This window comes from Micrasema longulum, unplaced genomic scaffold (genome assembly GCF_059751315.1).
Source record: "Micrasema longulum isolate JH-2025_06_02 unplaced genomic scaffold, ASM5975131v1 h1tg000220l, whole genome shotgun sequence".
Lineage (NCBI taxonomy): Eukaryota > Metazoa > Arthropoda > Insecta > Trichoptera > Brachycentridae > Micrasema > Micrasema longulum.
Window position 1 is genome coordinate 950,349 of NW_028277425.1, and position 15,020 is coordinate 965,368.

Below are 15,020 nucleotides of genomic sequence, written 5' to 3' on the forward strand. Positions count from 1 at the left end.
AAACAAATGCTGTTTGTAAACATTAAAAAAAAACCTTTTTTTAAAAGCAAAAAAACAACATCTTTCCATTTTTTTGTAAATGCATTCCTCCTCGAATTCAACCCCAAATAAAACAAATGTGCCCCTTACTTCTTTTTAACTTATTAGATTGAAGATTTCAATATTTACGAACACTCACAGTGAAATGATCTATATTTTTCTGAAGACCGCACGTAAATCGGTTAAGCCATTTAGGAGTTCAGTGACATCACACGTACAGAGGAATTTTATATATAAAGATCATGTACAATGGTTTGCTTGATTCATTACTGCAGTTTTTAGAAACATTGGTACTTGGTTGTTGTAGTGCTTAATTCCATAATGTTGTATTTTTAACAGTCCTGCACTAAGTTGTCTTGTTTTTTTAATGTGATAGTGTTGTAAATACAATCATAATTGTTGTGGTCTGGTATTATATTTATAAAATGCCCCTTTAAACTAGGCAATGACAAGTCATAACCCAGTAAATGCATAAACTTCCATATTTCATTTTCTAAAATGTTCTTCATCTCAGTTGCTCTGCGTTGAAATTGAATAAAGCGTACTTTGGTGTTAGATGACCATACCGATGTACACTAAACTGGGGCGTGTTTTCATAACTCGCTGTCCAAATTAATTATTCAAAATAATTCACTTAAGAACTTCGCTTCGAATACCCACTTTACACCGCATAGTTACAAAACGTGTTAGTTGACTTACTGAACTTGTACAATGTCACTAACATGAACAATTTATGTTTGTATAAATTAAAGCGAAATTTTAAATTATAACTAGTGGACCTGATAGACGTTGTCCTGCCCGAAAAATGACTTGCCTGCTTTAAGCTGGTTGGTCTTTTTTTTAATTTTTTTTTATTTAACTTTTTGTACATAATGTTATTTGTACATTGGCGGGCTTATTGCCATGTACTGAATGACATTTAAATCTTTTTATTTTGTATCTTTTTATTTAACAAATAAGCTTTGTTTACACAAGTTGGGTCCGTTTGTGAATCTAAACCATCTAGCAACCCACTCACACACAATTTTTTTTATCAAAATCGTTCAGAGTTCAGTGACATATACACGGATAGAAAAAATATATATAAAGGTTTAAAAATACGTATTTAGTTTAACACCACTTTTATTTATAATTTACACCAGTAATCTGGTTTCATTGTGACCGACATTGTCCGATAGACGTCCAACTCGGTAACCGGTGAAAATTATAAATTAAAGTGGAATTGAATTAAAATGATTATTTTTATTATAATAATTAAAATGCAGGTTCATCAAGAAATGTCACTGAAAAACTTCAAATATTTACATGATAATGTATGATGTACCTTTCTCAAAAGCAATAGTGCCATCATTTAAGATGTAATTTGTCTAATAAAAAAAGTCAATTTTCAGGAAGGCCAAAAAACTAAAATAATATAATGTCTTAACCCCATTCAAGTTTTTGTTTCTCGTTTCACCCTTTAACCCGCCCGTTCCTGTGGTGTAACCGGCGCGTCGTTGCAAATTGCACTTAATTAATTAAAATCTCGGCAACCCCTATAAATACAAGAACATTTTTTTGTAATCTTAAAGTTAAAGGTTAACGCAATGCCACTGTGTTGTATATAATTAGATATGTCCTTAAAAAGGCTGTTATACTTTTTGAAGAAAATCTCGATTGCCATAGACAAAATAGTAAATATGACACTGCAAAAAAATTGCCGCATTCAAAAAAGTATAAATGTAAATTTGTCACAAAGACATTGATTAAGTGGTTAAATTGCACAGCTAGAATTAGGCATATTATTAAAGGATTTTTTTTTCAAAATTTATTATGTATATTTAACTCAAAATCAGAATACTTAAAATTGTAAAATAAAATTAGAAGTACCGACTTTGTGATTTTCCATGTTAAATAATATCTTATTCAGAAATCGTTGGGAAAATGAAATATATCTGGTGATTTTACTCAAAGTAAATATTAAATTAAATTATTTATCTTAAATTGTTACTGTTTCATTGAAGGCGCGATATATATACTTGTAGCGTTAATTGTGGAAACTTTTGGTTAAATTGTGATTGAATAGTAATTATAACAAATATCTGTTCTGGAATAGTAAACCCATACGTGTGTGTTTTTAAATTATTTTATGGCATGTTGGCATGCTTATGATTGCACGTAACAAAATAAAATAGTAACACATGCATGTTGCCAGAATAAAGATTTACGGTACAATGTTCAACATTGGGTATAACTGTTAATTTCAAAAAATATGTCGTGTATCTCTTAGATTAAATAACTGCCTCAATTTTTAAAAGCATTTTGTTCACCAAACCTCAAAGATCTTCGGGTGTAAAAACCCTGAACCACGATGGCTTCGATCAACTTGCTTTTATTGCTCAGATTCCGTTGCACTTTTAATTTCTACCACAAATTTTAAATAAAATTGAGGTCAGGAGTGTCAAGACTATTGCTGAAATTGAGCAGGACAGTGATACAATGGTTACTGAGCAACTTATGGTTGCTTCGTGCGGTGGGGCATGCCACACAATCTTGCTGAAAGGTAAACTGCTCAAGATACCCCTCGAACAAATCACTGATAGTGGGCAGCAGTTTTGGCTCCAAGGCCACATCTTGATACTTTTGGCATTGATATTATATTATTGTTTCTATTTTGAATATCATAAACTTTTCTGCTCACACAAATTTAAAATACACATTTCGTTATGATTTTCACAACTATAATACGCGTAACTCAGGAAATCTTCATGTATCTAAATTTCGCTTAACGAAGTTCGGCAGAAGGTCTCTGGAAAACATTGGCCATTCCGAATTCAATAAACTGCCCAATGAACGAAAACACGAAAAAACGAATAGCAAATCCAAAAGTTTTGCAATAAAAAAATATTACTTAATTCTTTTTGATAGTGATAGTATTTAATGTTATTTATATAGATGCTGTAAAATACTATGTTAAATATTTTTGACGTTATGTTTTTTTACTATTTCGGATGTATTAACTATGTATGAAATTATATTTTGTCACAAAAATGTTTTCTTTTTATGTACGGTCCCAAATAAGTTTTTTTTCATAACTCCTAGAAGTATAATATCTACAATGTGTATTTTGTTTTAAAATATTAAAAAAAATAAGAAAACTATTACCCACCATGAGTGTCAGACGTCGAACACCATGTTTTGCCCTGCTGGCCCTCACCACGACACTCACGGGGTGTTCATGAGACCGTGGTGTACTCAGGCAATTAATCTTCGCTCGTTCAACGACGAACAAACCTGACGCCGTTACTACCAAAGATGCAGATTCTAGTTTCGCAACTTCAAATTAGTTCGACCCAGTCATTTTCCGTCCAGTCCTTGGGATTTAATTCCCAGTCCAGACTATTTTGTCTCTGATTTTTAATCGAACACGGCTTCTTTCGAGGAATTCTCGAAAGTAAATTATTTTCACAAAGTTACATCCTGATCGTTTGGTCAGCAGCTTGCGCTCCTGACATCTTCAAGATGGTGTTATGTATTGAGATGCTCAACGACGGACATGTGATGGACAACAGATTCTGCAAACACCTTGATCTATTAATTTCGGGTTTTTCCGGTTCTTTTAACACTTTTCATGAATCCAGTCACTTGGTACCGTTGGAAAATTATCCATCCTAACAAAATACTTTGTAGCACCGCCACCCAACCTTTTGGCTATATCTTCGTAAGAATAACCTTCTCTGTGAAGTATTATCGCCTCTTATTTATATTCGGTGACTTATCAGCACGCTTAGGCATATTTTGGGCCATTACACTTCAGTTCAAGTAACATAGGTCTTTTTTACTTCATTGACATAAGTTGACAAAAAAAAAAAAATATTCTTTGGAACCGCCTCTAAAGCCCCCTCCTGATTGGTTGGCAGAATAATCTTACGCGCCTTGTTGTTAGTTCACATAGAATAAATGTCATTTTTTATTGCAAATGCACATAATTGTAAAATCTGAAAGTTGTATGGCCAAGGTGAACGCATGTTTAATTTGTTTAGTGAAGACTATAACACCAATTACATTTTCAAAATATGCTAAATATCAAGTAAAAACATAAAAATTTCAAAAATATCATAAAACCACCGATTTAAAATAAGAGAAAAGACAATCTCGACTAAGAGATCTAATTAATCCTAATTTTACTTGAAGTTTCCATAATTAATGGCACTAGTGTACACACATATTTCGTTTAGACCAAGTCCGTTAGTAAATAAATAAATATTGGCAAATGACAACTACATAAAAACAAATAAAGACGTTTATTGTAGGGTACATTTGCAATATACAATATAACAGTATAACGGATTAAGTTAAGTAAATTAAAAAAATAAAAAAAAACACGAATATCTAACGGATCATAGTATTTTTTTCATAGCGATAGAAGTAAAAGATTTTTTCAATCCTGATAAAATATATCATTCCATCGGGAAAATTCTTATTGATAAACGAAAACTCTTAGTGATAAACGACTCAACTTTTTAATTACCAAAATAATTTCTCTCTAATACCACGTGAGCGAAGCCGCGGGTTGAATATTGTAATTTGAAACCGTATTTGCTCACATTATGAATTAGTATAATAATACTTGATAGACCGAATTTAAATCATAATTACTTTTATTATTAAAATATTACTTCATAAAAATCAGCGGACGGCAAAAATTAATTTCTAACGCAAACAATAAATAAATAGTTGTTACGGAGTTCAAAAATAGGCAAAATAATGAAAGCTAAACATTCTTTAAAATCAAAACCTGCCAATTGCAACTGATTAGCTCTGTAAATGCTTAGACTTTTGTACCCCCTTTTTATCAATGTCTTCGTGATTCAGCTTATATTTTAAGATAGAGAACGGATAGCTTTAGCCCAGACAATATTTGCCGCAAAGCTGACCAAAACGTCGGCAAGATGTTCAAACAACGCACCGTAGAATTAAGAATGTTATGTGTATAAAGCGATGGCCTAAACCTGACAATATAAATGAGCCACCGTATTCGTTTTGAGAATTGCTTACTTTTGTTGAGATATTTGGTTATCTGCATAGACTTTTATCGGTATTTTTTCATTTGGACAGTTGGTAAGTGAAATTGGAAAATTTACCTAAATATTTTGGTTACCTTTGTCAGATACATGGTACCAATTATCTCGACGGCTCAGTTCCATAGAACGACAAGTCCAATTTTTTAGTTTTATGACACATGTTTTCCTATGGAAATAAATAAACTTAACAATCCCTCAGATCCATAACCAATTGAAACTATTATATATTTCTAATAAATATATCCCTACTTACATTATAAATGCGAAAGTGTGTGTCTGATTGTTTGTGTTTTTTAAGTCGCAACGGACAACCGATCAACGTGATTTTGTGCATAGGAATAGCCGGAGAGTTAAAACGTGTCAACGACTACTTTTCATCTTCAAAAAAAATATTACTCCCTCCGGAAAATAAAAGACTTTTTTTACAAATTTTGGGTTATATTTTAACATACATTATATTTCATTTAAGGTGATGCAAATGATAAGTCGATTTCAATCTATTTAAATGAATCAATAGTTTGGTCAGCCATTCCTCAAATCGAGAAATGTCTAGTTATAGCTTTATGGAACTGATCCAAAGATGTGACCGATACAATTTCAAACAAGCATTTTGAATTTCCAAATGAAAACTTCGAGTTTGCTATCGACGAGCATTTTGAATTTCCAATTGGAAAATTCAAGTTGACAATCGACGAGCATTATAAAATCTACAACCATATCCCTGTAATTCTGAATCCGTTAAATATTTGATCAAATATATGCATCGGAAACAACGACATGAATAAGTTACATTTAGTTCTATAATAATTGGGCATCAACTGTTTGTGTTAGGTTTTTCGTTTGACCAATAAAAAAACATATTATTCTATGTCAATCAAACGCCATTTTAAAAACAAATTATCATTTTAAAATTAATTTGGTTTTGTGAATCATTACTTTCACTATTATTATTTTTTCATCTTTCCCGTCTTTTTCCTGTCTGCACCCAGTGGTGCATACGGAAGTGCATCGGTGCTCCAATCGCAGCTTATCAGGATTATTTATGCGTGGACGGTAAGGTCTTACGCTTCAGGTGCCAATCTCGAAACAGGGAAATATTTATTCAACTGACAATATTTGAAGTTTATCAAATTTTTTGAAGACACGAACTAGATTCAACCTCTTTGGGAGTTACTGATATCAACGAAACCAGCTGGTCCAAGAAGAAGTATAAACATTGAAAATAATTTTCAGGCATTGTCTAGAATGTTGGTAGAATAATTCAGTCAGAATTTCTTCCGCATCAATAGAGGTTCCAGCTTTTTAACTTCACAAATATTAACAGATAGGACTATTAAAATATGTAGGTTTATATTGTAAAAAATCTTAAACATACAATATACATAGAACATATATGATGACATGTATGTTTTTATGTTAATTCTTGTGATGATTAATTTTACATCAATATAATTGAGTCTTTTTACTACAGGCAAAAAGTTACGTTGGTATTATCATCATTATTCCATGTCCGCTCCCTAGTTGGAGTAAATGGTATCCACAAAAAGCCTCCATGCATCTCCATTGGCAGTCAGCTCCTGTGCGTACTCCCAAGTAAGGTTCTCGTCCCAAAGTTCTGACATAAACTGCCGACGAACAGTCAGCAGTGGACGTCTAGTACGTTAAAAACCTGATGCCTTGTAAAGTATGCAAGCGTGGTTAAGTCTCTGAAGAATGATATTCCAAACGCTCTCGCGGCCATAGAAAATACTTACTTCTCGCGTATTTTGTATGCAAATACACGAGATATAAGTGTTTTCTCCAGTCACAAGATCGGTTCAGAATAGTACTGCAGGAGTCATACGCAGTATATGGCCCAGCAAACCGTATCGCCTCCGCTTGGTGACAGTTGTCACTGGAGTATGCTACGTTCTCTTATTACTTTATTCCTCACAAAGTCAATCAAACACACACCTTCACGATTCTTCTGAGAAACCTATTCTCAAAACTCAGAATTTTGATGTTTTTGGCCCTAGTGAGGTGCCAAAATTCGTATTCGTAGAGAAGAATAGGTGTTATGCAGGCGTTATATAGGCGGCATTTGATTTTCATTAAGTAAATATCCAATCTTCAGATTGCCTCATATTGTTGAATGTGGCGCCTGCTACTCATAGTTGCACTCTCAGTTCTTTTTTCAAGCTGCTTTTTTCTGTAACGTATACTCTTAGGGATTTAAAACTCTCGACTCTTGGGATGATTTAGATTGACAGAATCAGGAGATTTTGAGCATCAAGGCACAAAATGTGTATACAGGACAAGGGTTTTTGCAATATTTATTTTTAACCCCATGCATTTGGAGTTCCTATTTAGCTTATTTAAAGTGACCCGAAGACCCCGAAATTAATCGTCAATTATAACCGCATCATGGGCATACTCTAGGTGATGGAGTTTTTGGGAGAAAGAAATGAATATTCCTCAATCTAGTGAAATTCTTAAAGTAGACTTCCTTAAAAAGAAGTCCATAAGAATTATAAAAAGAAACAGTGCAAGGACGCAACCTTGAAGAACTCCGGTGGTGACTTCAAACCAATCTGTGACAACATCGTTAATTCTAAGGATCTTAGAAACGACTAACTTGTGGTCACTATAAATGTTGGCCTCTCTGTATTACCTGCCATCTAGGAGCTCTTTTCGCTTAGTGCGGCAATAAAAGTATAAAACTCTCTGTGAAAGTAGAATTGCCACACCTTGATGGTGATACTGTGGTTGACCAGAGTGTATACAAGTATATTTATTCAACAGTCTCTTTCTAGATCCTTTTCAATGCGCCTCGCTCACACCGAGAATATCTAATTGATATTTGTCCGTGATACGAGTTGCGTGGATATCCATCTTTTCCGAGGACCTGCATTGTGGGGATGTTATATATTGGTAACGGCTTTAATATTTTTTTCCGTACAACGTCGGATAAATTTCCTACAAAAGTTTAAAATATGAATATTTGAATGAGCGAGAACGAGACGTTTCACGCCCTATGAAACAAACGGCACGAATGACGTTTTCGCGACGTATTTGTATGCAATGTTTATTAGAAACGGAGTTGGTGTGATGTCAAATTGACGTGGCAACAACTCTGAGCCGTTTTGTAGGTGCTCATTTTTAAATCCTAGAAATTTACATAAAAACTTGTTTTCATTAGAATCGTAAAAAAACAGTTTTTTAACGTTATTTCAGACTTGTGAAAATACCCTTTCGCTGTTGCCATGTTGCGATATTGAAAAACCCTAGGTATTATTAAAACATGACATTTCTTAAAATTTATTTTTAATCTACTACGGAAGTTTGCGGTGGACGGAAAAAAAATTCAACTCTGTTGGTAAAGATTAAATTTATTAATATTTTTCTCAAAATAAAAATAAATTTAAGCCTGTTGTCATTTAAGATCAGCGAGTTTTATTTTTGAAAATACTCTCTAAGCCTAATCCCACATTATCAATGAAATAAAAATAAATACAAATATTGCTTGTTTTTTTTAAAAACGTACGCATAAAAGGTTTTTTTTTATACTTTCAGCCAACAAGTCTGTATTTATCAGATGTTGGCAACGGTTTGTTTTATTTATTTACTATTGGAAAATTTTATTTGTATATTCAACAGGGACACAAAAAAAAACATACATTTTTTAAGTATTGGTGTCATTCTTTATAACTACATATTCATTATACAACTCCACCATCTTTCATAAATTTTATTTCACCATTTTTAATTTTTAGTTTTGCTATTGTTTAATAATGTACATGCTTTCCCTTTTCATTATGTTAGATCCGAACTAAACACAAGGCTCTTGGCCTCATAGAGTTAAAATACGTTTTTTTTTATTATTTTGTAATAAATATGTAATTCAATGAATAAATAAATCAATTTTATACAAGTATGTAGTTTGATTTAATCAATTGGTCATAATAAAGATTGAGTTAAACTTAAGACTAAATGTTTTTCAAAGAAAATAAGAAGTAAAAAAGAAACAAAAAATAATTTGCGGACACTAAACTAAGACTTAGACATTTGATTTCAGAAATTCAGCAATATTTTTTTTATTATCATTTACTGTATCATGTCAAATGTCAACATTAACTTTTTTTCTATTTTATTAGTCTTAAAATTCTTGCAAGAGGGACAGTTGTACCGCTTCTATCGCAAAACAATACAATTCAATTGTCTTGTTTAAAAATAATGTAATTAGTAAATAATACGAAAATCATTTTGTTTTTTTTTTCATTCATTGATTCGATAACGTTTTAGACAGTAAAAGCAAAGATATTTTTTTATGCTTTTTTTATGATAGGTTAGTTTAAAACAGCAAGAACTAACAAGAATAAACTTTAATAACATTAAATTTGACGCCTAAATTTATCAAGGCCGTATTTCTTTTCATATTCCAAATTATTCCATTTCTTTTATTTCATCAGGTTATTCATTGTGCAGTTGTAAACCTTTGTTTCAATAATTTTGAGATGGTTTTTCTCATCATTGGCAATTTTATAATTTTTTATCTCTTGTTTCGTATGTATGACATAGTTCGTTAAATTTTATTTTAGTTGAGATATTAATAAACTTTAATCTTTGTTTTACTGTCAGAAAGTTAACATTTTCATCCATATTTTCTATGTTTTCGAAAAAAGGAATAACCCGTGTAAAGTGTATATTAAAGAGGCTTGTCACCATGTGATGTGGAAGGAAGTATTAAAAAATACACCAAAACAGACGAATTGAGAAAAAAAATCAATCATGGATTTCCCTTTTATTTTTTTTATTAATTATGTAACCAACTACACCACAACGCCTGTTTTTTTAATATATGTACATATATTGACACTGGGAAGGTAAAAAATACCAAGCGACATGTAGCAACTTTCAGAAGAGCCAACTTTTTTTTTTACTAATCAAAAAATCTCATTCGTTTTGTTTGGTGTGGTTCTTACATAATTTAAACAAAAAATTATTACCACATTTTTAATTAATTTAAAAAAAAAACTTTAATTGGCTCTTCCGCAAAACTGCTACACGTCGCTTGGTATTGAATCACATTTAACAAAATGTTCAGTAAATAAGATTTTGTGATTTTGTCTTTGAACTAAATGTAATAATTTTAATCTTTAATACACTTTCAATAAATAAAAATATTAATAATATAAGAGCATATATTAAAATAACGACTACTGATGTGACTTCGCTAAAACAACAGATTTCCGATTTTCAGTTTAAAAAAGGATTTAATTGACGAACGTTGACTTTGGCGTTTTGTTCATAAAATAGCTAATTGCGATAACTTCAGTCCAACAAAAAGTGTACTCCTGTGTTTTATCCTCTTAAGGTACAGATATTTAATTTGGGTATTATTCTCATTGCCATACTCTGTAGAATTGTAATATTTTTTATTTCTCTTTCAAAACATATAAAAAGTATCGCAGTTATTTAAATGTGGGTATACAAATATGTATGATGTTAAATATAAGAGTTTTATTTTGGGTTTAAACATAAGTTTTGTCCATTTTTTTTCAAAATTTTAAAAACTTTTACAAAAAAACGGGGTTTGAGTAATAATTTAATAAATTATAGAGTCAATTTATTAGATGTGAATGAGATTTTACTCAATAATAACAAAAAATCCAGCCTGCAATTTATTTATTTTAATGTTTTTTTTTTTTTTTTGTATGGCATTATAAATTTGAGCATTTAACAGTCGCTACCAACTGACTATTATTATTTAAAATAACAGATTTATTACTTTGAAATTTTAATTGCTTACACCTGTAATTGATATCTGTAATTGGTATCTTATTTATTGATATCTGTAAATTTTGTGTAATTTTTGTGGCATAATTTTGAGCCACAGATTCTTTTTTATTACTTAGATTGCTCCGAACAACCAACAATAAATTGTGAGGTCCAAAGAGAAGATATATCTAGGTGCCCGAGTTTTTAATCAACCGAGGTTCGAAGGGCCGATGAACTGAGGCCCGTAGTGTCGATAAATAGAGGCCCCGAGGGCCGATTACATAAGGCCCGAAGGGCCAAATTTTCTAGCATTTTCTAGGTGACTTGAGTTAGTAATCAGCAAAATAAATATTGAAGTAAGATGTGATTTTTTACGAGGTTTAAATAATTGTATGTGTCTATAATAAATTTGATTGAAAATTCTATATTCTTTATTCCTATTCTATATTTCTAATAGTTTTCATCTACTAATTTAAAAAAATATGATTTCTCTCTTGAGGGTTTTGATCAAATCTGTGTTTGAAGATATTCTTGTAATTTTTATTTAATTAATACATTTTTACAGTTTTAACATTTCAGTATTCATATTTTTACTAAAACTAAAATCCCACCAAGCCACTTCTTGTAGTTTGTTGGTGAAATATGATTTTATTAATGTATGTAAAATATTAACAGCAATATGATAAAGTATTGAGCGTTAATAAAATGAACTTTCAAAACTGATTCCAAACATTCACAATTTTATCGCGATGGAGTGCTTAGTTATTTAATTTTTTTAGAAATGTAAATACATTACGGTGTTTTAATTATAAGCCAAAATAAAACAAGAAAAAGCTTTTTAAATGAAACCCAAATACCAAATACCCGAAAACCAAATACACTTGTACAACACATTACTTATAGATATAGAATTAATGAACAGGTTGTGCATTTAGTTACAAGGAGTAATGGTTAGATTAATAAAAATAAAACTAATAAATTAAATTAAATAGATTTCAAAGTTTATCACACATTGCGTTTAAAACTTTAATCCAAAAAGACTTACCAACCAAAAAGATTAATTTAATGTAAGAAAACTACATAATAACAAATTACGAACTCTAAAGTCTACCGGCATGCGGCGGTACCTGCTTTTAGTATCTACTATGTTTTCATATAGATTTATTGTTTATGAGAGATTTTAACGGTAGAGAACACAGAAATAAAAACCCGAATAAATGTTTAAAAAAATATATGTTGGTTTTTAAGGTTTTTACTAACCTTTTCAAATTGTTGAATAATTTTGTAATGAACACTTTTTTTAAATGTTTTGTCAAACATAAAAAAATCACTTTTACATGTCTTTTACGATAGTTTTAGAAACGTTTACGCCTAAAAACATTACAAATATTTCGTTAGGTATCCCGTCGGAAATCACAAAATTTCGTCAAAACTTTTTTAAACATTACTTTAATTATATTAAGTATAAATTTAAAGGGCATATAGATTGGATAATATATTATAAATAAATTTAATCACTATAAATTGGTAGATTATCGTAGGACGAGGGAATGGCTGAAATGGGGGCGTAGTGCAGTAAAGTGCGTGTAAACCGAGAGTGCGCATTTTCGCGGGAAAACTTTTATAAACTTTTTTTTGCTGATGATGAATTGATGACTTCTGTATGGGAAGATGGAGCGGGTCAGGGTCTGCCGGTGATAATGGTCGAATGGTACTCACCCCGCGAGCGCCAGAGGGCCGGGAAGCAGCGCCAGGCAGAAGGCCAGCAGCGCGGCTACGCGGGCCGCAGTCCCCATCTTGGCTTCACCGCATCTCACCGCCACCAGCGACTCGCGCCACGCGCTTCCGGCATCCGAAGGCGGAGACGACTAGAGCGGCGATCGGGCAGCGAACTGAGACTCGAGGCTGACGCGTCCGGCGCGACGAGAATCCGGCAATGTTATGGGTACCGCGCTGGCCTCCTCTTCAGCACCGCCCCCGGGGAGAGGCGGGAACATTCGATGCGGGTGAAGGGAGCTGCGACCGACGGGCCCTCGGAAACGCCGTTCCCGCCGGGAAACTGAACGTCCGTCGCGTCCGTTTCTGCGGCGAGCGGAGCTCAGAATTCTCCCCGAGAATTGCGACCCCGCTCGGTTAAGGCACAGTCTAAGGGCTGACGGGCTGGGGGGCGCAGGCGCGGCCCGGACGCCCCCGGAAGGCTATCGACCGGCACCCCGCGCTCCCCGCGCCTATCGCACGGACACACCCCTTCTGGGCGGGACCTATTTACATACGTTACTCTGCCTTCGAGGCAGTCACTCGCTTACCTAAAGAGCGCCTGTAATTAGCCACATTATGGACAATTTACAGTCAACACTGTCTACTCAGCCGAATGCGATCATCCATCTCTAAAAAAACTGTTATTGTTGATTGTTGTCAGTTTAAAAAATAAGTAAACAAAGTTTTCATAACTTCGGTTTACCATCGGTAGAGTTACCGTGGTAGGGGGTGTCGTGTTTCCCTTCCCCACATGGGACTAGCGATAGGAGGGGGGTAACTTTACGGCGGGAAATTCAAACGCTTTGAAAAGTTTGGTTTTCGATCGAAGACACATTAAGGTGGAGAAAAACTTATTTATTGAATATTTTATTTCAAAATACTTTTTACATAGAAACGCATACTTTTATTGATCCTTAAAAAAAAGTATTTTTAGAATTTGATGAAAATATATTTTTTTAATTCGTTAATATATTTTTTAATTAAATTTTAAATTTTATTTTCTTAATTAAAATTTTCTGGTAAATTAAAATTTTCTAAAAGTAACGAAGAAATTATATAATATAATATATCGCCTCGGAGAATCATCGCGTCACGACTAGTCGTCGTGCGCGGAAACGTGTTGTGACGACAGCGCGCGGCGGCGGCGGCGGTGCGGCGGCGCGTGGTTCGCCTATTCCCAGGCTGGACTAGGTATGCAGTTCCGAGAATTTTACTAATTCTCTAGAGAGGAATGCAACAGGTGGCAGTAGTAACCAATACTGGCTATCTATAAATTCAGTATTATATCAAAACATATTTCCATTTGAGACGGAATAAATTCAGAAGTTAAAATAGTTTCATGAACAATGTTTTGAGTATGTTTGTGGACAGGCTGGATATCCTTCTTTGGAAGTTATTTAGATCTAAATTTGTTGCAACAGAGACGAAAAACATTTTCGAGAAGGGAATATGGAAGTCTAGGCATTCAAGGGGCTTTTTTTAAACTTTTATTTTTGGTTTTTGTAAATGATCTTGGCTCTCTCTTAAAATGGCAATTCTCTGCTGTATGCTGACGATTTAAAGATATTCCGTAGAATTGAAACATCAGCTGACCAACAAATAAATGCTCCAGAAAGATCTCGATCCTTTTAGTATTTCGTATGATCTGAATGATATGCACCTAAATGGACAAAAATGTAACAAGATTACATTTACAAGGAAAATAATTTCAAAATATATAATAAATATAGAGTATTAATAATATGAGCACTAATTCAGTTTTAACGATTTGAGATCTAGGAATAACTTTAGACTCAAGCTTTACATTTTTTGCTCAAATAAAATCTAACAAATACTTTAATATGTCTGGTATGCAATGACTGAGTAAATTAGCCGTCTATTTTTTCTGCTTACGCCTACGGAGAAACGGCGTGATGTTTGCTTGTTTAACAAAACATTCAACTAAAGTGATTCTAAACAAAAATACAAAACTAATTATTTATTGAAAAATGCCATTTGTACGTTTATTTTCAACGGAAATTTTACAAAACTTGGTTTGCAAAAACTTTATACCATATCAATTGTAACAAATACCATAACAATATAATTTAGGCCCTTTTCACAAAATGGTGAACAAAACAAAAAAATAAGTTAAATGTTTTTTTTTGTTTTGTAAACCATTTTGTGAAAAAGACCTCAGTTATATTTTTATAGCATTTGTTACAATCAATATAGTGTAAAGTTTCCGCAAACCAAGTTATGTAAAATTTCCGTTGAAAATAAGCGTAAAAATGGCATATTTTTATAAAATAATATAAAAGCGCCATCTATGAGTAATTTGTTTCATATTTTCGCTTAGAATCACCTTAAAGTCTTCTTAAAATGTTTTTATTATAACGAAACATTTTTATTTTATGCATAAAT

General features: G+C 32.6%; 1 protein-coding gene across 3 annotated transcripts in view; it reads right to left on the reverse strand.

The window, feature by feature from the left end:
- The window catches only part of Rdl (Resistant to dieldrin), a 190,693-nt gene extending 177,891 nt beyond the window's left edge, over positions 1 to 12,802 (reverse strand). For 2 of the 3 annotated variants that reach the window (XM_088243622.1, XM_088243620.1), the window contains exon 1: positions 12,579 to 12,802. In XM_088243622.1, the coding sequence (XP_088099748.1) occupies positions 12,579 to 12,655 (77 nt within the window). In that variant the 5' untranslated portion in view covers positions 12,656 to 12,802. The remainder of the gene's footprint in view (positions 1 to 12,578) is intronic. The other variant, XM_088243621.1, reaches the window with a different exon arrangement.
- Between the last annotated feature and the right edge of the window lie 2,218 nt (positions 12,803 to 15,020).